Here is a 23,059-nt window from a genome sequence, read left to right as displayed (position 1 = left end):
AGCGACCACAAATATAGGTCATGCTGCTGTAAGAGCGCAACATGGATGGAGATCAGATAGAGGTTGACATAATTACTGGAGCTGCCAGTGGCTCTGGGGACAAGCTAAATATACAGTAATTCTTTAGGGGCCGAGTTTCTTACTTGCGCCTTCTAGACTACATTTTCTGCACAAATGAGTCAGATTTATCTTTTGTATTTTGTTTTTATATTGTGTTTCTGCAGATGTGGACGTGGACAAACCTGATGAGAAGTCCATAATGACTTATGTGGCTCAGTTCCTTAAGCATTACCCTGACCCCCACCAATCGGAGACAGATGGACAGCAAGAGGAGGTTCGCCTCAGAGTCCCACACCAAATGTCACCTATCTGCATGCTTGCACACTAGCTAAAAATACAGAACTACTTGCAATTACTTAATCATTTGCTGTAGTGCTTGTTTACCATGCCATGCGACCCAGTCACAGTGAAGAATCTAACCAAAGATAGAGCTATTCATTCTTTAATCCCACACTCCATACTGACATGCTTCATATGCTCACTCTGTCTCTCTGTCACCTGTCATATGCATCTGTTCACCCGTCATGTGCATTTGTAGCTGCTTCTTCGTTCCATTCCAACTTTTGCCCTCTCTATCCCCACGCTGCAGGTAAGTGCTGACGTCACCTCATGCCTGCATGTGTCTAGCTTTAGTGATTGTGGTGGACTCTCTCTGCATTTCTCTCTCTCTCTTTTGTTTCTCTCTGGCTTTCTCTCTCTCTTTCCGCTAACATCTTGATTGTGTTATGTTTGCATCTCTCTGTGTGCCTTGCTTCCCTGGACAGTATGATCCTCAAGATATTGAGCTAATGCTTGAGGTATGTGTATGTTCTTGAATAGTGTTCATACACGCTAGTTTTCAAATGTGTGAAAAAAACTTCATTAAAAGGACAGGCTGTCTTTTTATTTGAAAACAAAAACAAACTTCTTAAAAATGGTTTGATCAAATCACTGTGGTGGTCAGTGTTCTGTGGGCTTTGATATTGATGTAGTTTAGCTGATACATAAATGGGGAATAAACACATGTGTTATTGTGTGTGTCCAGAGGGAGGAGCGGAAGGTACTGCGGGAGTTGAAAGCCTGGCTGGATCAGCTGGAGAGGGATATACTTCGTGCACAGGGAGCAGAGGGCAACCTCACCGACAAATATCAGGTAACACAGCCGAAACAGCAGGCTGCTTGTCCACATAGTGTTTCTGTCTCTCACGGTTAAATGATCACACTTCCAGCCACAATTACTGCTGTACGATGTATCATCTATATGGGCATGCTAGAATAGGTGTTGAATTGTTAATTAAATCTTTTTTTGTATTGACAATAACTTTCCAAACCCTAACCCTAGTACGTCATAGTGTAATTTAGAAGTTTGGCCTCACTTATAATGTACATTTTTTGTAACCTGAATTGAAAAGAAATTGTGGGCTAATACCAGTATCCAACATATTTTTTATGTGCATAACTGCTGTTGGCAATGCTAACACATAGAAAATGTAGAAACTGGGACTATGTCTGCCTGACTTAGCCTTGTAGAGCAGTGTAACATTTATTTGTACAGGGTTGCAAATGTAGAACAAATGTAGTAAAATACAAGAAATATTAACTCTGTAGCAATTTAAAAGGAAAAACAAGTGATGTAAGGTTTGTTGGATGTTGTTTTAACAGAGGTACTCAGGAGGCAGAAGTTCCTAACTTTGCTTTGCTTTGTTTTGCAGGCATTCAAGAACTTCCGTGTGCAATATGAAGTGAGGAAGAAGCAGGTGGAGTCACTGCTGCAGCCCGTGCACAGGGATGGTAAACTGTCCGTGGACCAGGCAGTGGTAAAGCAGTCCTGGGATCAAGTCTCTGTCAGGGTATGCACCTCCCATGATAGCTTCCTTGTTTGTCTGTTCACACTGTTTGAACTTCTGTAAGAGGCATGGGAAGAGCCTAAGGGTTCTTTCTCTCCTTATGTTTATTTATCTTTTGGATCAAAGAATCCAGTAGCCAGTGGCTATTTCTTTTCACTCCGTATCATTTTTGAATGGGTTTGTTGGTTGTTTCTAAGTGAGTGAGCTGTCATTGGCTGTTACGAGGTGAAGTGTGAAGTGAAGCGGAGGCTATTCACTCCAAGTTCATTAATGAGGAAGGAGAGCAGACACAGAGAGGGTTTTGTCTACTGCTCCACTGAGCTTACCCTGTCTACCAGCCTGGGGAGCACAGTCATGTGGAGTAGGCACTTGTCATGTAGGAGAGGGCTTTTGGACACTTTACTGTATCAAAAACAGGCTTGTCCTTTTAATGCTTTTGATTTTTTATGTAGCTCCTGGATTGGCATATCCATCTGGATAAGTCTTTACCAGGTCCATTGGGAGCGATTGGAGCTTGGCTACATCGGGCAGAGCTCGCTCTCAGAGAAGACATTCCAATTCAGCAGGCCCATGAGGAGACAGCCAATATCATCCACAGAAAGCTGGAACAGCACAAGGTGTGTTATTCTGGAGATTTCTGGCTGATTGTTTGGCCTCTTGTTTTCTTCTGGGATTCATCATCACAAGTTCATTTGTTGTCTGAGATATGTGTTTAAAGCAAACAAGGTTGTGGACAGGTACTGATGTAGTAATTCTCACTTTTGCAGGAGGTGTTAACAAATTTGGAAGGGCACAGACAGGCGTTCCAGCAGATTCACAGAGACAGATCAGTAAATGGTGTCCCTGTCCCAGCTGAACAGCTCCAAGACATGGCAGAAAGGTCAGATATACGCTTTTGGAGTCTCACTCTGGCCTAAGGCTGTAAATATTTTGCAATACAACAAGATTGTGGACTAGGGGTGTGGGTCTTAGCCTTCACAAATAGGGGTGCATGATACAAATCAGCCAAGATCCAAATTGGGCGATTTTTTTCTCCCAAAAAAGGCTAATTTATTATTTATATATATATTAAATATTTAAATGCTGCTGCTACACCTATATTAAAATGTCATAGTGTATATATACCAGTTACCTCTTACTTTTAATGTAGCTATTATTTGATTCATAAAATGTTTAATTGCTAATTTGGAAGCAAATAATATTTTTTTATCATGCAACCTTGGCAAATGCCAAATAGTGTAAAACGTTTGGCTAATGCAAGATGTTGTTCTATTATGTCTCATTTGTCTGTTGAGAAACCAGCTTTAACAAAACATGACAGTGGACCCCTACTTAAAATTATACGTTAGGAAACAATAACATCATAACATCTAAATGTAAAAATACAGAAACTTGACAATTTACATTTTATTTTGACCAAAACAATTGCACTTACATTTAACCCATGCTGCAAAATTATTTATTCAAAGTTTTATTTTCCACAGATTTAATTTTGTGTCCACCTCGTCTCATGTTCACCTAATTAAACTGGAATTCTGGGAAATGAAATATCGTCTCATGGCATTTCTTATTTTGGCTGAGTCTAAGCTCAAGTCTTGGATCATCAAATATGGCCGGCGGGACTCTGTGGAGCTACTTCTGCAGAACTACATTGTGAGTCCATATTTTGTACCATCTGAAATGGCTTGAGACCAGGTGTCACTAACATGCCAGAACCATTGCTGTACACCATCTCTGTTCTCTTTTCACAGGCATTTATTGAGGGTCACAAGTTCTTTGAGCAGTATGAGACCACATTCCGGACACTTAAACAAGCGGCGGACATCTATATTAAATCTGATAATTCAGGTAAAGATCACTTTTATATTACCTAGTGATTTCTTTCATTAGCATTGGGTGAATTATAGTCATACTGCTGAGCAGAACCTGTGGCAGACAGTGCTAAAATCTGACCTTTCTGTCAGTTTTGACCAAAACAGTTTTTTCAACTGCAGTGACTGCTTTCAGTTTCCTTACTGAGCTGTGTTTGGTCTAGTAAAGAGAAATGGGTTTTGCATGTAAGGGCCTAATTGTCCATCTCATATTCTAGGCTGTAAGATCTCCAGGAGAGGTATGTTTAGAAGCATTTAGGCAATTTCTACTAGACCCAGTGTGCACTGCTCCATGATTGACTGTACATTAATGTTTAACCTCACAAATTAGTGGCACTTTCACACTTACTCGGCTTCTCTGTACCTGAAGATATCATATGCTAACCTCTGTTGCCGACTTACTATAATCTAGTTCTAATCTGCTATTGGCATAGTACTCTGATTTGCTGTATGACATTTTTTTGCATGTCTCATAACCTAAAACATTTTCAGCAGCATGTCTTCAGAGGATCATATACTACTCTTTGAAACACTGTATATCTTGATATATTTTGTCCTTATTCTGAGAGTAATATTCTCTGTTATTGTGTAAATGTGTTCATGTCCTGTGGTTTCAGTTGAGGAGCGTGAGGGGGTGAATAAGTTTCTAAGTGATGCAACAGCACAGTGGAAGAACCTGTCAGTGGAGGTGCGTAGCGTGCGCAGCATGCTAGAGGAGGTCATCTCTAACTGGGAGAAGTACAGCAGCACGGTGGCCAGCCTGCAGGCCTGGCTGGAGGACGCCGAGCAGATGCTCAACCACTCAGAGAGTGACAAGCGTGTGAGTGCAACAAGAGCACAAACTCTGAAACACTACAGTATATTTAGTTCTTACAATCTGTTCTTAGGTACACTATATGTCCAAATCTTAGTGGACACCCATTTAAGTGAATGCATTCAGCTACTTTAAGTTTCAGCTATTGCTGACACAGACACGCAAATACACTCACACAGCTTAGTGAAGTACTGTCAATAGAATATGACTCTCTAATGCCAGGCGTGGGATAAAGGAGACAAAGCCCCCCCCTGAATTGAGCTGTGGGGCGTGGATTTGTGTTCTGTGGATGGTGCTCCATCCAGTACTTTTGGGATGAGTTGGGAAGTTGGGGATGATGTGGGGTGTTGAACATCCAACCTCAGTGATGCTCTTGTTGCTGGCTGCAATCAAATCTTCAAAAGAATGCTCCAAAATCTACAAATAGTAGAGCCATCCTTGGACAAAAGAAGGATAAACTTTTTTTGGATGAATGAGCAGGTGTCCTAATAATTTTGTCAACTTTTGTCATTTTTTCAGTTTTAAATATTATGCTGGTATTTTCAGAATAAAAATCAGCTTGATGTCTAATGCTTACTCTAGCATGTACATGTATTATTTTCTGGTGAATGTCTGAATCTCCTATAACTGTTAGATAAACCTGGGTAATGTAGACTTTCTTTGTCTGTATTAACCTTTAGCAAGCAGTTATAGAGAGCTTTCTTATGTAAGAAAGCTCAGGGGTCAGGATCACAACTGGCAGAAATCACACTTCCACAGCTACAGAGCATTTCCACACCCCAATGTGGGAGGAAAGCCCCAAAGTATTATTGATGACTCCAGTCGTCCAACACATGAGCTTTTATACTCCTCTCATCTTTGATCCTATGAGAGTATTAAAGAGCCAGAGATAGTATTGCTTAACAAACCTTGGAATAATCAACTGTAGCATGCATAGTATATTAACATGGAAACATGAATTATGGCAATACACTTTTTGCTATGGTGTTGCTAGGTGATTGGTATAGTGGTGCTTAGTTGTTGCTAGTTTGTTGCTAGCAAGCTGCTGTGGTGTCCCAGATACTTGCGAGCTGGTTGTTAAGTGGTTACTGAGGAGGATACTTGGTTGGGTGTTACTAGTTACTAGTGTATTTGTATCTCTGTGACATGAGGAAAAGGTGCACAAACCTTTACATCCAATTCATTCCTATGGGACAAAATCTGTCTATGCAAAAACTGAATGTACACAAGCCTAAATCACACAATCTGACTGTATACAGTATATGAATCGCTTAAGAAATTGGAGTTTGACAGTTTATGTCTTTTGCAGGAATTCTTCAGGAACCTTCCACACTGGATACAGCAGCACATGGACATGAATGATGCAGGGAACTTCCTAATTGAGACATGTGATGAGACTGTGTCTAGAGACCTTAAGCAGCAGCTACTGCTCCTTAATGGCAGGTGGAGGGAACTGTTTGTCAAAGTCAAACATGTATGTAACACTTTTCTTTTTTATAGTACAGTATAGTTTGCAGTTAACATTGCATAATTATCATAGCGTGATACATAATTAATTACATTTATGTTCACAGTAGATTCTGTATCACTGTATGTTATGGTAAAAGGATCTGTATATGAAATTAACGCATTGTTCATGTGCAGTATGCAAGAGCGGATGAAGTGGACAAGCTGAGGAAAGATTATGAGGATGGTATCTTAGCTTTAAAGATTTTTATGGACACCTCCAGTGAGAGAATGAACACCCCAGTCCAAGTGTCCTTCCTCAACATAAGGACTTTTCTACAAGACATTGAGGTGAATATATAATATAAGCATTTTTCATTCTAATAATTTCTATGAAGTTCAGTTTTACATTTCTGAAAATCATCATCGGCAGGACATCAAGCACAAAGTGCCCGCAATGGAGGCAGTGTATAAGACAGCAACACGCAATGCCCAGCAGCTGACCAAAGACACTCCTCAGGAGGAGATCACACAGATGCTGACTGCCATGGCAACCATCAAGGAGGAGCTCAGCAAGGTGCCTGTCTCTGTCTGTGTCTAACCTGCTCTGTCACATCAAAGAGTTATGTCCCTTCCAATTCCTTTCATTAACATGACGTAAATTACTTTAATGTGTGTTAGATAAGGGAGAAGGTCTTGCCTTTGCTGAGGGATTCCCAGGCCTTGTTGCCTCCTTTAGAGGAGATGGAGAAGCACATCACTGGGTTCTATCAGTCACTGGAGAAGGCCAGCCGCATCACCAGCACGCGCGACTCTGAGACTCCAGGAGACTTTAAGCAGAAGTGTCAGGTGAGTGAGGTCATGGGTTGAGACAGATTAAAACTATTAAATTTGATTATATTAATAAAAACTAGCTGGGATGATTTCTGTTCCACTGACAGAAAGAGACAACCCACTACTGGCACACAATTGATTCTGGACTGTGACCATAATGATAAGCACATTTACAATGAAGTGTGATAAACAAAAATACACTTGAATTTTTATTTCATATAATGCATAATGTGGTCACATGTGACATCTTAAGGGATGTGTGTCCCATATAGAACCACATATTAAAGTGGCTCAAATTTGATCTGATATGATCAAATCTTTGTGCTCGCACAGCTCTTTGAGCCACCTCAGCATTGTAATGTGAACATAACACGAGTTGCAGTGAAAGCTCAGTGATATACAGTAATTTGACACTGAGGGTTTAATACTTGGAAATCATATTGCGATTCTCTCTCTCGATCTCACTCTTTTTCTCTCTATAGGAGCTTGTGACATATCAGCAAAGCTGTAAGAAATGCCTTACTGTGATCGATAAAAACCATCAGATCATAATGAAGGCCCTGGAGAGCAGTAAAACCTTGAAACACCTGGATACAGCTCTGCTACAGAAGAGAGTAGCCGAGCTTCAGGCCTCCTCCCAGGTCAGTCCTAACACACAAGGAACTAGGGGCCTATTCTCACATAGGTCAAAATCTGTACCTTCCTAATGTAGCACCTGTGTGACAGCGCATAACTGAATGTATTGTTGTACTTAAAGGCTATGGTAAAAGAGACCACAGAATGGAAGAAGCATGTAGAGGCCAACAGCAGCCTGCTGAAGAGGTTTGAGGAGTCTCGTGCAGAGCTGGAGAAGGTTCTTAAAATAGCCAGAGGCTCCATGGCAGAGAGAGGAAACCCAGAGGACCTGCTCAAAAAGCACACAGTAAGAAGAAACCTACACGCATCTATTCTAATACACTTAAAGTAGGCCAGGAGCCTTGTTCATTCTTCAAGAGGCACAAAGCTGTAAATAACCTTGCTGGACATTATGTTTTTTTTTGCATTTCCACAGGAGTTCTTTGGGCAGCTTGATCAGCGAGTCCTTAATGCATTTCTGAAAGCCTGTGATGAACTCACTGACATTTTGCCTGAGCAAGAACAGCAAAATCTACAGGAAACAGTCAGGAAACTGCATAAACAGTGGAAGGTCTGTTGATTTTATTTAAATGTAGTAAAATTTATTACTCACAAAATCCCTGTAGTATTTCAGTTATGTTTCGATATTACAATTTTAAAAGAATCAACCTAGTAGAAACAAACAGTTAATCAGTTAATTCACAGCGCATTGAAATGGTCTCATGGGATCTTATTTAATAATCATTATATCTCTCCACAGGATGTACAGACAGAGATTCCTTACCACCTGCTAAATCTAAAGGTGGAGGTGGAGCGCAGTCGTCTGATGGCATCTCTGCAGGAATGCCAGGCTGAATTGATTCGAGAGAATCGCAGCCTGCCAGGCATGGGCAGCGAGAGACTGGTCAAAGAGCACAGGGTGAGAGTTAACCTGGCATGAAAATAGGGCTGAGCAATATGCTAAAAATACTATATTACAATATTTAAATACTTTTTTGCGATACACAATATTTATCACATGTAATCACAGACTCAAACATCAGTAGCAACAGATTTTTATTCTTAACTACTATTCAGATACTCTCCTGTACTGAATACAGTGATTTTTAGTCAACATCTGCTGCTAAACCAGTCTAATTATACGGCCTGTAATGAAACCTGCAGCTGATTAGTGTTTATTAAGTTTATTAAATAAATTAACAGTATCCTCGATATCCTCGAAAAGCATATTGTTATCACAATAACAAAATTTATCACAATATGATAAAATATTGTCATATTGCCCAGCTCTACAAGAAAATCTTATACCCTGCAGTTTGTTAGTTGATATACTTTAAACTACATTTTTTCCAGCTTTAGTGAGGATGGTTTAATAGGTTCTGATGCCAGTTGTCCATGTATAGGCCTTTTTCAGAGAGAAAGGCCCTCAGACGTTGTGTGAGAAGAGACTGCAGCACATGGAGGAGCTCTGTCTGAAGCTGCCGGACAGTGAGCAGGCCCACCAAACTCTGGAAAATGCTAGATCAGCTTTTGCTGAGGTCAGAGATGAAATAGAGAGCACTCATCAGAAACTTATGCTGCACCCTGACAAGTGGAAAGAGTTTAACACCAGGTGAGCATTTGCAGGGCACTGTATACTTTTAAATCCACACCTGCTGTTACATTGTTCCATGAAGTGAGTCTTGAGTTTAATAGGAGCAGTTAGTTGTACAGTGTGAATTCTAATATTAAGTCCATTGCAAGTTTACCTTACGTTTCAGTTTCTATAACTGTTGAATGGTGAATAGTATTGCTTTTGTTGTTCTATTACAGGTTCTCAGAGCTTTCGGCTTGGTTAACTTCAAAGGAAAGCCAGCTCAGGCTCTTGCGAAACCGAGCCAGTGACCCCAGTAAATTTAACCAGGTGAAATCCACCATTGAGGTAAGCAAACAAGTGAGCAGGAATGTGAGATTGTGTATACATAAGCATAGAATATCCCTATAGCCTTCTTCCTTTGCTGTACAGAGCCTAAGAAATGATGCTGAGCTGCAGGAAGGGAACATGGGCTGGCTGAAATCTCGCCTGGCTGTGCTCATAGAGATCTGCACTGAGAGCGATGCTCAAAGGCAGGCAACTGCCCTCAGCAAACTCTCCACTGACTTCAAGAGCCTGCTTACATCCCTCTCTGAGGTAAGACCCAGCAAATGAGATTGCACTGTTGCTATAGGAGTGAAATTGTTCCTTAGATCTCTTAATACATTATTTATTTAATTGATGCAATAAGAATATATCTGTTTGTCCAGTCTGAGAAGGTGGTGTTGGCGGTTGGAGACTGTGTTCAGTTTCAAAAGGAAGTGAAGAACACTCTAGATGAGCTAATGCAGGAGCAGCAGGAGCTACAGGCAGAAGTAACAAAAATTCTCAACTCTGAGTCTGCAAGAGAAGCCCAACAATTGCTTCTCATTCACCAGGTATCACCTCATCTTATATTACTGTGTTTACATGTCCAGGTTACTTTTTTCAGATCTCAGAAGCTTTCATCTGTGGTCTTAGATAGGATACATTTTGATTCATGTCCATGCAACTTCATAAAGCATATGTTGTTCTGCTTTAGGTTCTTGCACTGTGAATGACCATCATTCACAATGTTAATCTGACATTGCTTTCATCTCTCTGTAATAATGAACAGCCGAGAGCTGTTCAGTAAATTATCTTCTCAATATTGGCTTCTGCTGCTGGTTAGATCATTTGATGTGGTTTAGGATGCATGTGGCTTATTCACATGACAGTATTGCTTTGGATATGCACATGCTTCTAGTTTCAGAAAGATACGAATTACCTATCCAGACAAAAACCCTAAAAGCAGAAAGATGGGACCTGAACAAAAAAAAGAGTGATGAGGCTTGTAATGTGAATATACAGTACCCGTAATAATAATAATATTGGGCCCCTTTGGTCTAAGTGTATTATTTTCATTATTTTTTCTCTCTCCGTCCACACAGCAACAGCTGAAGCGTCTGCGGCTCAAGAGAAAGGACATGCAGCAGCAGATCAGCAGAGGCCAGCAGCTCCAGACTGAGGAGGGCCTGGGGGAAGGTCTACAGGAGGATCTGCAGAAACTGGAGAGCACCCTGAGTAAGATGGACCAAAACATCGAGGCACAGGAGCAGAGTCTGGAGGTGAGTGAATCCATTGTGTCTATTTTGCAAACTGATCAGCCCTGTCTCATTTTTTTGTGACAGAAGGAAAAGAGGGAATATGATACACGGATGTACATATATACATGAACAGTATTACAATCATCTTATATATAGTAAATAAGCCAAGTCATGTTTGTTTTGCCATATAAAGTTTGCTTGCCAGCTACAAGGGTAATATGCTGTCGTTAACATGTAGTGAAAGATCATAGTAGGAGGGCACCACTAAGCATTGTTTAAACTATAAACATTGCACAATTGCTCATAAATTAAATTGTGTTTTTAGTTCATCTCAAATGGATTCATTTGCTTATTAGGTTTCTGACACTAAGTGCCATACATCATTTTTGACAATATTAATGCATAAAATATTTTAAGGTAAAACAGAAATAGGCTACAGATGCTCTCTCTCTATGTCCTGGCAGGCAGCACTGGCTGCATGGCAAGAGTTTGACAGCCAGCAGGCGGCAGTGGGCGAGTTTGTGAACCGAGCACGCTCACTCACAGAGAGAGAAATGACTTTCAGTAGCCCAGAGAGTCTGAGTACAGAGCTGGAGCAGGCAAAGGTGACAGCATCATTTATTATGTAAATTTTCTCTGAATCATTTTTTTAAGAAACTTTGTTTAAAATCACTCAGTTATCCAGTGTTTCCCCATATTCATATTTTAATGTGTCATGTTTTTTAGGGGTTGCTGAAACAGAGTGAGACTGAGACCAAGCAAGTGAACACCCTCCTGAAGAGGGCAGCAGAGATCCAGCTTGGACCTAAGAATGAGTCTTTGCTCCAGAGTCAAGCTCGCTCCCTCAGTGAACAAATGGACAAAGTTGAGACTGGCCTCAAGAAAGAGTAACATACCAATTTCTAGATCTAATTTACTGTTATTCTGAGATCTTTAACATAGTCCTGCAATCTAACATTAGATAATTCTCCAAAATAACATTAAAGATTCTGAAAATAATAAGAAATAATTTTAAAATATTGAGAAATCATCTTAAAATAACATGAAAAGAATCTCATGAGGTGGCTCAGTGGTGGGTCAGCGGTTGACTATTGAGGTTTGTGGGTTTAATACCTGGGCTCTGCAAGCTGCCAATGTTGTGCCCTTGAGCAAGGACCTTCCCCCTCACGTGCTCCCAGGTGCCCACTGCTTCAGGCACATGTGTGTATTTTTTGTATGTATGTGGGTATTCACTACACAGATGGGCACAGAAAGGTAGAGGCCAAATTCCATCTGTGTCCCAGCACAAAAGGTTGTCTTGTCTCAAAATATTGAAATAGTATCTTATAATAATGACTTAGTGTCTCAAAATAACAAAATAGTGGGGAATAATGGACTTCCGTAGTTTTAAGGACTGTTTTGAAGACCTCTGCTCTGTTCTTTATATAAATGACTATAAAAAACAAGTATTTGCAAACATTGAATCACATTCTGTTTTCATTGCTGTCTTGTTTTCAGTGTAACGACTCTGGAAGGAATGAAAGCAAAGTGGGACTCATTTGGGAATGAGTTTGAGACTTTCTCTACGTGGATCTCAGAAAAAGAGAAGGAGATAGAGTCTTTGAAAAGCTCAAATGCACCACTAGAGCAGCAGATCAGTGCTGTGAAGGTACTTCTTGTACTTTTAAGTAAAGCACACTAAAACACACCATCTATTTGCATGTAGATCCACATATGTCAGTAAACATAAATGTTTGCTTTCCTGATATTGTCAAACCATGCAGTCTCCTTTTTTGTTTTCTTTGATGGCCAGGCTGTGGTAACTGAGTTGCAGAAGCGAGCAGGGACACTGTCCCATCTGGAAGAGAGTGCTCAGGCAATGGCCCAGTTTGTGTCTTCGGGTGAATCTGCCAGAATTAAAGCTCGTCTGACACAGATTGGCAGGTACTGGGAGGAGCTTAAGGAGAGTGTGGAGCATCTGAATGGAATGTTGGAAGAGAGCTCTTCACACCAGCAAAAATTTGATACTAACCTTCAACAAGTAGGTCTATGTTTATCGTTGCTTTTTCAGTTTATATTTTTTTGCTGAATATGAAAATGACAATGGTACAATTTTGAATATACAAATTTACATCACTGATATTTTATTGGTGAATATTGTCCAAAATGAAGTTTTATTTGCAGTTTTAATCACAATCTTGTACTCTGATTCTTATTTGTAGGTACAATCAGAGACTGATGGCATTCAGAAGAAGCTGGACACACCTGTCACAACCTGTGTATCGTCATCTGCGACCTACAAAGCCCTACAGGACCACATGGTATCGTCTCAGACAGCATTATATTGTGTCAATCTGTTTGATGGAAGTACATTTAAATGAACATGAATATACCTCCATTCTTTCTTATGGTGTCTATTTCATCATCAGGATGTATTCCAGTCCCTTGAGAAGCTGAAGGCCACCCTGCTGTCTCTGTGTGCTGGGGCCCGCAGGCTAAGTGAGAGAGAGAAGGCAGAGAGAGCAGTAACAGCTATACAGCAGAGCTATGAGCAGAACCTAAAGCAGGCCAAAGACAAGCAGAGCCAAATGGAGAACCTGCTGTCACTTTGGCAGAAGTATGTTAAAATATTGCTGTGATCACCATCATATCCACCCTATTATTATTGTTATTGTACACCCTTATTGTTAATCACTTCTAATTATTAGGAGACCTATGTCTTTTAATATGTTTTTTTCAGGTATGAAAAAGACTGGTTATCGTTGCAATTATGCCTTGAGAGATGTGAGTCCATGTCTGCGTCTGCCAGCCAGTATCTCATTGTGGACAAAACTAAGTTGGAGGGAGAGCTGATGGAACTGAAGGTAAGTCATTTTTTTTCTGCATAATACATGCATCTGTGAGCCACGGTGGTGAATTCCTTTTTGAAATTAAATTCCTGTTTGCTAGCACCTTCACTCTGAGCTGCAGTCTCTTGAGTCAGTGTATAAGGGACTGCTGATTCAAGCTCCAGACCTTTACCCCACGGCATCCAATGAGCGAGTAAAGGCACTTGGAGAAGATCAACAGCAGCTGAAGAAAAGATGGAGCTCCCAAAGCACAGCAATACCCCACAGGTCAGACAAAAATAAAAATGTGTATGATGATTATTGTTTCGTACCATGAATCAGTACTATCACACTAAAATGGAACTTGGCCCTAATCTGTTCTTTCCTATTACAGAATCCAAGTGCTTCAGGACCACCTTTCCCAGATGGCAGAGTTTGACCAGGCTCTGCAAAAGTTTTTTAAATGGGGAGAGTCTTTCCTCTCATCTCTTCACTCTTTCTCCCAAGTGGACATTACAGACTTGCAGCCAATTGCTGTGGAAATAAAGGTACGTCCTATTGTCACTACTACATCTGTGAGATAGTATGGCACCTAGTAAGTCATACATCAGGGTGATAATTCATACAATACTGCTGAAAAGTGTAGAATCATTAGTCACGTTTGCTGTTTTGTTATAGAATGTATTTATTGCATACTTAAGTTGTTATTTGATGTTTAAATAGTATGTTACTTACCCGATGCAGTTTTACAAACCCATTAAAACCATGCTCTTATCTGCTTTTAATGGCTGATTCATGTAATTGAGAGAACCTACAGTAGAGACATAGCATAGTCTTGTGTAACCTAGCATAGCGCAGAACTGTAAGAAGACAGCACATTGCATTATTTTATTATTTACAAGTCTTATTTACCGCTGTCCTCTCTGGGTCCTCTCTGGGTTCAGTTTTGGTTTTAGAATTTTACTTGGGTGGGTTTTGACTTTGTTTTTGTAGGTGGGTTTTCTTTTTGAAAGAGGATACAACAGTGTTTAAGGTTCATGGTATGTCATTTTGTGTACCAAACTCATTATTCAGTTATGCAAAAATAAATACAGTTTTACATTCTAGGACTCTTTAAACAATGCAGATTTCATGTCTATGTTAGACATTAAAAGGTGCTTTAAGATGTTTTTTAAAATATTTACAATTTTAAAAATACAAAAAAAAAAAAAATTAAGAACAACAAGAATGTATTAATGTAAAGTAATACACCTGATATCCAGTGCTATTCATTTGCTTACCAAAACCTATTTAATAAAAAAAAATGTTGCATTCATTCAAGTCTGCTAAATTTTGTCCTTGGCAGGAGAAGGCAGAGGTGCTGCAGAGCCAAAACAGTGAGAGGGAGAATCTCCAGAAACAGACTGAGACCCTGTGTGCCTCATGTGACCCTGTGGAGCAGCAGCTCCTCCAGAGCAGGCTTGAGAATAGCCTGCAGCCCTACCTGGAAGCCCAGCAACTGGTGATGCTGCGAGGTGAGAGTGTGGAAAAGCTAGAGGCTTTCTTGCAGACGCACAGCGTAGCAGCAGGTGTCCTGCGGGGCCTTAGACAAACAGTGGAGAGCGCTGGCAGCTGGGACAAGAGCCGGGTGGATGAGTTGCAGAGAGACCTAGAGGCCATCATCCCTGATATCAGCCGTCTGGAGACCCTGGCCATAAGCCTGGACAGCAGCTTGTGCAAGGCCCATCTCCACCTGACTGATGGGAAGGATGCACGCACCTCGTGTCGTTCTCTTGCTGATTCTCTTAGTGCAGAGCTGGATGGGGTGAGGACCCTGCTGGGCTCCAAACAGAGCGAGGCAGAGGCTTTGGGAGCATTGTGGAGCTCCTTCAGACAACGCAAAGAGCAGCTGCTCAAGAGTGTGGAGGACATTGAGGAAAAGGCTGATCAGCAGAGCCTCAAAGAGCCTAACCTGCTCACATTGCAACAGAGGTACTAGGGTATTTCAAATTGTAAATGTACAATTTATCACTTTTTTGTGCTGAATTTGCAGATTCTACACTTCTACACATCTTTTTTAGCAATTATTTTAGCTTTGCTAAATGTCTTGGAGCTGAAATATTATGGACAATTTGCATTGTCAGTGTCCCTCTTTCAGTTGCTTTACTATTTATTTGCATCTGCAAGTTAGAACTCACAACAGGAATAAACTAAGGAAGAGTCATCAAATTAAGTAGGAGGTCACAAGCAACAAATATTTAAGCAATTTCAGCTGCAGCCCATTTACTAATGTTTTTAAGTTGACCTAACCTAAAATTGTCCAAACTCTAATATATATATATATATAGAGAGAGAGAGAGAGAGAGATTCTTTTTTACATTTTGTATTTATTTATTTATTTTTACGGCATGCTTATGGGGTCTAAAAATGACTTGATGGTCTTGTATTTGTATGTCTGTAATAACTAAAATGCTGCGTTTATCTGATATATAGGCTGCGGTGCTTTAATCAGCTGGAGGATGAGCTTCAGTCCCACCAGCACGAAGAGCAGTGGCTGAAGGATAAAGGCCAGCAGTTGGCCCAGCGAGATGCAGAGCTAGCAGGAGAGGTGTTGAGGGAGATCAACCTCCTTAAGACAACCTGGGAGGACACCAAAAAAGTTATCACAGAAAGGTGATCTGCTCTTTCCAGCTACATTCATGCATATTTTAGTCCTCCTTCCCTTTGAAAGTTGATTATTATTCTACAGCTCATTTTGTTTTTATTGTACTCCAGACAGGAACAGTGTACTGCCATGATTGAACTCATGAGGGACTACCAGAGTCTGAAATCATCTGTTAACGCAATAGTGGAGAGCGCAGAGAATGTGGCTGATATTAAATTTGTTATAAAAGATCAGGAAGACACCAGGAGATCATTGTCTAAGGTAATTGTTTATGCAGTGTTTATGAAACTAGTTTATAATGTTGTATGTAATTGCAAAATGCATTTTCTATACAATGCACTGCAATAAGAAACATCATTTCTTTCCTTTCTCATTTTTCAGCATGAATCAGTTAAGGCTGAACTGGCAAGTAATCAGGTGGAACTGGACCGCTTCTCTAGTAAAGGGAAGCAGCTGCTAAGTGAACTAAGCAGGATTCCAGACTGTCAAAACCAAGTAATAAAGACGGAAATGGAGGCTGTAGTGGACCAGTGGCTAGATGTAAGACTCACTCTCATGAAACCCCTCTTACTAAAAATATTGAGATCTGTGTAATTTAGTCCAAGCTAAAATATGTAATTTTCACTTACAGGTGTCTGAGAGAATCGAAGACAATCTTGAAAATCTCGGAAAAAGTTCATCCATATGGGAGGATATTTATGGTATCAGTGAGGATATTGAAAGCTGGTCCAATAACTCTGTAATGGAACTCACTGACAGCCTCAACAACTTCAATGACAGCCAGAAGACTGAAAACCGCCTTGCTGAAGTCAAGGCATGTGATGGAGACATACAGTATTTACCTCATAGTAAATGTGGTTGAACTAGTGGTGTCTGATCTGTTATCTGTGTGCCTGTTTAGGTTGAGGTTCAACAGAAAGAGAAGAGTTTAGACAGTCTACAAGCTAAAGTGTCGGAACTGAAACAGATTGCTGGTACCCAAGACACCCCCCCGGCACTGCAGGTGTGGTTTAATGCAAAGCCTAGAACAGTATACTGTAGTTTGCTCATCATCATTGTGGTCTGAAAACCTTTAACATCAACATCTCTGGCAGGTCATGGAAACTGACCTGAAGAAGAAGATAAGCAACGTGCAGGAGTTGTGTGAACAAGCCAAGAACAACTTGAAAGATTTTTGCTCTCAGAAAAAGCAGCTGGAGGACTTCCTCTCCCAGATGACTGAATGGCTAAAGAAGGTGGAAGGGTCCTTGCTGGATTCACAATGTGCATCACCACCAGAGGAGATCTGTAGAGTAAAGGTACAGAAAACCTAGATTATCAAGATAATTTATTTTCCAAGTATGTATTTCACATATCATCTCCTGTGTTGTGAAGGATATCCAGAAAGAGCTGCAGAACCAGCAGGCGAGCATAGACTCAGCACGAGAGAGCCTGAACACCCTTTGCAGAAAGTATCCCTCAGAAGAACTGACTGCCCTTGGCTCTGCTTTAACTGATCTTATTAAGAAATACGAAACTGTCAATCAGCTTTGTATTAAAAGACTGGGGTCAATGCAGCATGGGCTACAGCAGCTCTTCAGTGGTAAGAGTTAACATCACTTGGTTGCTTTTTTATATAGACCTATACATTAAGAAAGAAGTCATAGTGTCTTCTTTCTTACTTCTCTCCTATCATTTCATGTCACTTTAGACCTTGTGAAGCAGTTTCACACATGGGTTTCTGGACAGAAGGACATAGTGAGAGAATGCTGTGACCATTCTGGGGACACCAGTGTTGTGGAGCGCAAACTGCAGAAGCTGAAGGTAGTCCAAGCATACAGTACACTCAACTAAATATGAGTCTAATCCAGCCTACTTTATGAGTGATTGGGTAATGGTTTCTCAGTGTCAGATATTTATGTGTCCTGCAGGGAGCTCTGGAGCGGGTTGAGGATGGAGAAGGTCGTCTGATGCAGGTGTGTCAGGAGGGAGAGAAGCTCCTGCTTCATCTCCCCAAAGCCACTGCTGGCCAAGTGCAGCAGAGTCTCTCATCTATCCAGCAGGACTGGGACAGTTATGTGGAGCAGTGCAGGCTGAACCAGCAAAGCCTGGAGGAGAGCGCTACTCTGCTCAGTGGGTGAGGACGCAATCATACTTACATCATGCTAAGTGTTCTCAACATTCTCACCTGCATAACGCAGGCATTGGTTTAGAATGGTTTAGCATGTTTGCATGTCCATTTCTACACAGTTTTGAGAATAATCTGCAGAGGCTGACCCGCTGGCTAGAGCGAATGGAAGTAAGACTTGGCACAGAACTTCCCGAAGGCAAACACAGCGACCAGGAGAAAGCTGCACTGGAGCGCGTAGAGGAGTTCTATCAGGAAACTCTAAAGGAGAGGTAAGATGCTGTTGTAGTGAATGGATATCTCTTGTCTGATTACATGCAGAACTAAGAGCACAGAGTAGATAGAAAGAAAAAAACATGGAGAAAGATACAGTACCTGAGTAAGTGTTCTACTCTGTTGATGATATTGATTTTGTGCTCCACTTTTCCTACAGGGACTCCTTTGAAAATCTGTGCCAGGAGGCTCAGGCTCTGAGTGAGGGAGGTCATGGCAGTGGGTCAGAGCTACGTGTTTCTACCCAGCTGCAGATGCAGCAGCAGAGTCTGCTGAAGGCAGTGAGGGAGCGACTGCGCAACTGCCGGCTTAGTTTGCAGGAGCAGCAGGCCTTTGAGGAGACCCTACACAACACCTGGGCCTGGCTCAGCAACATCCAAGAACGTCTCACAGTGCTTAACAGTACCACAGGCAACAAAGAAACTTTGGAGAAGAGACTGGGGCTAGTACAGGTTGATAAAGTCACTAATACTTCTTAGAGTTTATGTTGTTGATCAGTAAATTCAGCTATTGGATATTCTAGTGTTGACAAATGTCATTATTGTGTTACAGGATATCCTCTTAATGAAAGGAGAAGGAGAAGTCAAGCTGAATATGACAGTTGGGAAGGGAGAGCAGGTTGTGAAGAACTGCAGCAAGGACAAACAGAAAGCAATTCGCTCTCAGCTCCAGAGTCTGAAAGATTCCTGGGCAAACATGCTCATGACTGCCATGAGCTCTCACAGGTAGGGGTATATCATTAGAATTTATTCAAGCATTCCAAGTTGTTGCAGTACAGGAGGATTACATTTTTAAACCCCTGACAATTATTTATAACTTAAAAATATTCAACTAACGCATCATTATTTTTTGCCTTGTGTATGTGTGGATGCTACTCAGTCGTCTAGAGTGGACAGTGGCTCAGTGGAGCAGCTATCAGGAAGGGAAAGCTCAGCTTCAGCAGTGGATGGAGACAGCGGAGCAGGAAGTTGGAGTGGCTCTACCTCAGCAGCCTGGCCTGAAGGAGAAAGTCTCTCTGCTGGACCGCCTGCGGGCCATACAAGCTGATGTCGATGGCCACACTGCAGCACTTAGTCGCCTGAATGAGAAAGCCGCTGAGCTTCACGACAAGACTGGAGACCAAACCTTTGCAGAAGAGCCAAGAGCAGAACTCAACTCCCAATTCTCTGACATCACAACAGTCATCAAAGTAAATATAATGGCTTTCCCATCCCATCTCTGCATGCCTTCATTGCTCCCCTACCACTGCATTATTTCAGTATTTGCAGTTTTATATTAAAAAGTGACACATTGAAATATGGACCCTCATGCAGGTTCTTGAGTTATTATTGAGTTACTCTTATACTATCATAATTTCTTATTCACTGTCTTGGTATGTTCCAAACTCAAATCATTACATAATTTTGCAGTGTGTGTATTACTCACTATTCAGTAGAATTTGCCTAGACAAAGAGAGAAGCAGTGTTGATGGGGTTCCATGTTGTGTGATGTACTGTAGAGTAAGGTGCAGCAGATGGAGGAGATAGTGAAAGAGCATGAGCAGTATGTGGAAGCAGTACGGGAGTTGAATGACTGGCTGACCTCTGCTAAAGAGGAGCTTCAGCGCTGGTCTGATATGTCTGGGGATGCCACCTCTGTTCAGAAGAAGCTTTCCAAAGTGCGGGTAAGGATATATATAAGGATAATATATAAGTATTCTCTTAAAGGTAGTGTATTGTACCCCTTAATATCATCCTTAATAGCCAGTTGTGCATATTGTATTACGTAGAGTCATTACTAATGTTGTATGTACAGTTTTTGTGATATGCATATTGCTGTCAGTTTAAAAATCTAGCGGCTCTTTAAATGTTGTAAAAATGCACAATGGAAATGTATTTATTTATTTTTTCGAATATTTAAAAGGAATATTAAAAATGGAGAGGGTTTTGTTGAAGCATGGCAGATAAGTAATATGTATAGATTATTTAAAAGGTCGCTGTGGTCACTTGTGACTCTTCCATTGACCTGCAGTTTGCAGCATATCGCTCAGAATCCCAAATCCACTCACTGTTTTATCTGTGATATCTCACTACGTGTTCCATGGCAGGAGCTGCTGGACTCTAGGAAGCAGGGCAAAGAACGATTGATGCGAGTGCAGCGCTGTGGGGCTGCAGCGCGGGACCACACCTCGACTGTGGGCTGTGAAGCTTTAGAGAGAGAGGAGGCTGGCCTGCTGTCTGCCTGGGAGCAGTGGGAGCGTGGGGCTAAGCATGTGCGCTCAGGCCTAGAGGCTACATTGGACCAGATGGCCAGCTCCGAACAGGAGTTTAACAGTTTAGCAGTGCAGCTGGAACAGGACCTGCATGACTTCAGCAATCGACTAAAGGATTGGCGTAACACACTGCAGCAGGTAGAGGCCATGAAGACTAGTGAGGAGGCTGTGCAGGGCTGGCAGATTGCCAAGGTAATGTGTTTTGTACCACCAAAATCAGTATACTATACTGATACATTAGGAATTACAGATTCAGTTAGAGTGAACACCTTCAGTGCCACATCTAACCCAAATTCTCACTCTTCTGTAAATTAGGACACCCTGGAAGCATTACTCAATGTGGAGCCCATGTCAGACAGTCTGAAGTCACAGCTGAATGACTTGTGCCGTTTCTCCAGAGACCTAGGATTACAGTCTGAGAGAGTGTCTGCCCTGATCAAAGAGTACAACAGGTGAGTAAGACAAAGCTTTATGAAGGTTTAGATTTAAATGAGATAAAGGCTGGTGGTAAGTTGAAGATCACCTTCTATGAAACTTACTGTCAAAAAAAAAGTGTTGCGATGTAATGTTATATGCTCATACCTTTTTCACTGCAGTCTCAGCCTGCAGGCCTCTCGGGAATGCCAGGGAAAAGAGAAGCTGCTGGAGCAAAAGTTCCGGGCAGCTTTTCGAGACTTTCAGCAGTGGCTGGTAAATGCTAAAATTAACACAGCCAAGTGTTTTGATGTCCCACAAAATCTTGCTGAGGCTTCATCTAGTCTGCAGAAGATCCAGGTACTATATATCAGCAGAATATGTTTCTACTTAAATAGGGCTGTCACTGTCGATTGTAGTGGTAATCGTAATTGTTTATTATTTTGATCTTTGATTTAATCTTTTTGGGGTCAAAGAATTAAAAAAAACCTTTTAAATATTTAAATATACATAAAATTAAAAATATTAAATGGATACCTTCAAAACACTTCATATACACATAGAGAAATGTAACATAATTGAATAGAAATATGTGGTTTTCATACTGCAAGAGAGAGCAGCAGTAGACTAAGCATTATTAGGTTATCTGCAGGTATTAGCGGGTTTAATTTGTAGCCTTAAAGTCATGTGTAAAATGTCAAAGCGCCTATTATAATCTATTATAGTCTATTATAATGATCTGTGGATAACCTAATTATATTTCAAATTCTGCACTAATCATTAAGCCAATTTATCATACATTTGAATAGCTTACGTTTAAACATTTAAACCAATTCTAATTGTTGTGACAGCCCCTCAAAAATCTAAAAGTAGTTCTTATGAACTACTATGAAATATTACAAATATTGTACTGTAGATTGTGAGAAGTTAACTGTGTTATGGTGGTATGAAGGAGTTCCTGAGTGACAGAGAGCATGGACATGGAAAACTGAACACAGTAGCCATGAGTGGAGATCTGTTGATCAGCATTGCTGCTAAAGACCGCATAGATGCAGTTAGAGCTAAAGTGAGCAGTGCCAGAGAGGACTGGAAGACACTCATGACAAACCTACACCAGAGAGAAACTGCGTTGCAGGTATGGTTCCCGAATATTTCACTTCTCGTTTAATAATCCTATTCCAGATGCTATTATATATATATATATATATATATATATATATATATATATATATATATATATATATATATATATATATAAATAATGATCTTTTCGTTCAAAAACTAAAAAAAGATTGCAAATGTTATGTCAGAACCTGCAGGCTCAGATGAGAGATTTTGAGGCGAGTGTGGAGCCACTGCAGGATTGGCTGAATGAAACAGAGGCAGCAGTGCAAGAGAGCAGCAGTCGCCTGCATGACCTCCCAGCCAAGAAACACGAACTCCAGAGGGTCCAGGTATGGCCTTTTGTGAGGCTGTCATGACCATTTACAAATTCAGACAAAGCCTGTCACTGCTAAACATTATCACTGCTGTATCATCTTTATTTATTTATTTATTTATTTATCACATTATTCCCTACCTGCAGCACATGCATCATTCAAGCACAATTTTTGAATCCATTTTTGTAGGGACAATTATATAATTATTATAACACATAGTCATCCATTCCTCCTCCATATCCCTTCATTTTTGTCCAACATCTCATAAACATGCTATCAGTATGCTGGTTCGTATATCTAGAATCAATGAATATCAATAAATAAAGTGGAAATATGATAATGATAGTCTATTAGTCATGTTTAATGCATTTTACAAATAGGACACCTGTCCATAGAGCCTAGACAGCACCTGCTTTTGCATCATGCCTCATTCTGCGCTGCTGCAAGCTGCACGTCATTCTGCTGCAATGTGTCTGTAATTCTAACCACATCTTTAGCCTGCTTTCTTATAGCCATGCTA

At 40.8% G+C, this 23,059-nt stretch overlaps 1 protein-coding gene across 10 annotated transcripts in view; it reads left to right on the top strand.

The window, feature by feature from the left end:
* Nucleotides 1–23,059, top strand: part of syne1b (spectrin repeat containing, nuclear envelope 1b) — an 88,197-nt gene that overhangs the window by 22,878 nt on the left and 42,260 nt on the right. For 7 of the 10 annotated variants that reach the window (XM_072689333.1, XM_072689337.1, XM_072689336.1 and 4 more), the window contains exons 8-58: nucleotides 225–334; nucleotides 1,085–1,192; nucleotides 1,752–1,889; nucleotides 2,339–2,503; nucleotides 2,654–2,766; nucleotides 3,371–3,539; nucleotides 3,638–3,734; nucleotides 3,976–3,996; nucleotides 4,375–4,577; nucleotides 5,881–6,045; nucleotides 6,216–6,368; nucleotides 6,451–6,594; nucleotides 6,699–6,866; nucleotides 7,334–7,492; nucleotides 7,609–7,773; nucleotides 7,903–8,037; nucleotides 8,227–8,385; nucleotides 8,870–9,078; nucleotides 9,279–9,387; nucleotides 9,472–9,636; nucleotides 9,750–9,917; nucleotides 10,449–10,625; nucleotides 11,069–11,209; nucleotides 11,331–11,491; nucleotides 12,102–12,252; nucleotides 12,397–12,624; nucleotides 12,806–12,904; nucleotides 13,013–13,200; nucleotides 13,324–13,447; nucleotides 13,533–13,699; nucleotides 13,806–13,959; nucleotides 14,757–15,382; nucleotides 15,884–16,063; nucleotides 16,166–16,316; nucleotides 16,437–16,595; nucleotides 16,687–16,869; nucleotides 16,957–17,058; nucleotides 17,150–17,353; nucleotides 17,430–17,637; nucleotides 17,746–17,858; nucleotides 17,966–18,171; nucleotides 18,285–18,434; nucleotides 18,596–18,887; nucleotides 18,988–19,160; nucleotides 19,315–19,624; nucleotides 19,934–20,098; nucleotides 20,522–20,878; nucleotides 21,002–21,138; nucleotides 21,283–21,460; nucleotides 22,053–22,235; nucleotides 22,411–22,554. In XM_072689333.1, the coding sequence (XP_072545434.1) occupies nucleotides 225–334; nucleotides 1,085–1,192; nucleotides 1,752–1,889; nucleotides 2,339–2,503; nucleotides 2,654–2,766; nucleotides 3,371–3,539; nucleotides 3,638–3,734; nucleotides 3,976–3,996; nucleotides 4,375–4,577; nucleotides 5,881–6,045; nucleotides 6,216–6,368; nucleotides 6,451–6,594; nucleotides 6,699–6,866; nucleotides 7,334–7,492; nucleotides 7,609–7,773; nucleotides 7,903–8,037; nucleotides 8,227–8,385; nucleotides 8,870–9,078; nucleotides 9,279–9,387; nucleotides 9,472–9,636; nucleotides 9,750–9,917; nucleotides 10,449–10,625; nucleotides 11,069–11,209; nucleotides 11,331–11,491; nucleotides 12,102–12,252; nucleotides 12,397–12,624; nucleotides 12,806–12,904; nucleotides 13,013–13,200; nucleotides 13,324–13,447; nucleotides 13,533–13,699; nucleotides 13,806–13,959; nucleotides 14,757–15,382; nucleotides 15,884–16,063; nucleotides 16,166–16,316; nucleotides 16,437–16,595; nucleotides 16,687–16,869; nucleotides 16,957–17,058; nucleotides 17,150–17,353; nucleotides 17,430–17,637; nucleotides 17,746–17,858; nucleotides 17,966–18,171; nucleotides 18,285–18,434; nucleotides 18,596–18,887; nucleotides 18,988–19,160; nucleotides 19,315–19,624; nucleotides 19,934–20,098; nucleotides 20,522–20,878; nucleotides 21,002–21,138; nucleotides 21,283–21,460; nucleotides 22,053–22,235; nucleotides 22,411–22,554 (8,834 nt within the window). Of the gene's footprint in view, nucleotides 1–224; nucleotides 335–834; nucleotides 858–1,084; nucleotides 1,193–1,751; nucleotides 1,890–2,338; nucleotides 2,504–2,653; nucleotides 2,767–3,370; nucleotides 3,540–3,637; nucleotides 3,735–3,975; nucleotides 3,997–4,374; nucleotides 4,578–5,880; nucleotides 6,046–6,215; nucleotides 6,369–6,450; nucleotides 6,595–6,698; nucleotides 6,867–7,333; nucleotides 7,493–7,608; nucleotides 7,774–7,902; nucleotides 8,038–8,226; nucleotides 8,386–8,869; nucleotides 9,079–9,278; nucleotides 9,388–9,471; nucleotides 9,637–9,749; nucleotides 9,918–10,448; nucleotides 10,626–11,068; nucleotides 11,210–11,330; nucleotides 11,492–12,101; nucleotides 12,253–12,396; nucleotides 12,625–12,805; nucleotides 12,905–13,012; nucleotides 13,201–13,323; nucleotides 13,448–13,532; nucleotides 13,700–13,805; nucleotides 13,960–14,756; nucleotides 15,383–15,883; nucleotides 16,064–16,165; nucleotides 16,317–16,436; nucleotides 16,596–16,686; nucleotides 16,870–16,956; nucleotides 17,059–17,149; nucleotides 17,354–17,429; nucleotides 17,638–17,745; nucleotides 17,859–17,965; nucleotides 18,172–18,284; nucleotides 18,435–18,595; nucleotides 18,888–18,987; nucleotides 19,161–19,314; nucleotides 19,625–19,933; nucleotides 20,099–20,521; nucleotides 20,879–21,001; nucleotides 21,139–21,282; nucleotides 21,461–22,052; nucleotides 22,236–22,410; nucleotides 22,555–23,059 lie in introns of those variants that run through there. The other 3 variants (XM_072689342.1, XM_072689334.1, XM_072689340.1) reach the window with 2 other exon arrangements.

Source organism: Salminus brasiliensis, chromosome 10 (genome assembly GCF_030463535.1).
Source record: "Salminus brasiliensis chromosome 10, fSalBra1.hap2, whole genome shotgun sequence".
Classification (NCBI taxonomy): domain Eukaryota; kingdom Metazoa; phylum Chordata; class Actinopteri; order Characiformes; family Bryconidae; genus Salminus; species Salminus brasiliensis.
This window is presented reverse-complemented; position numbering and strand designations above follow the sequence as displayed.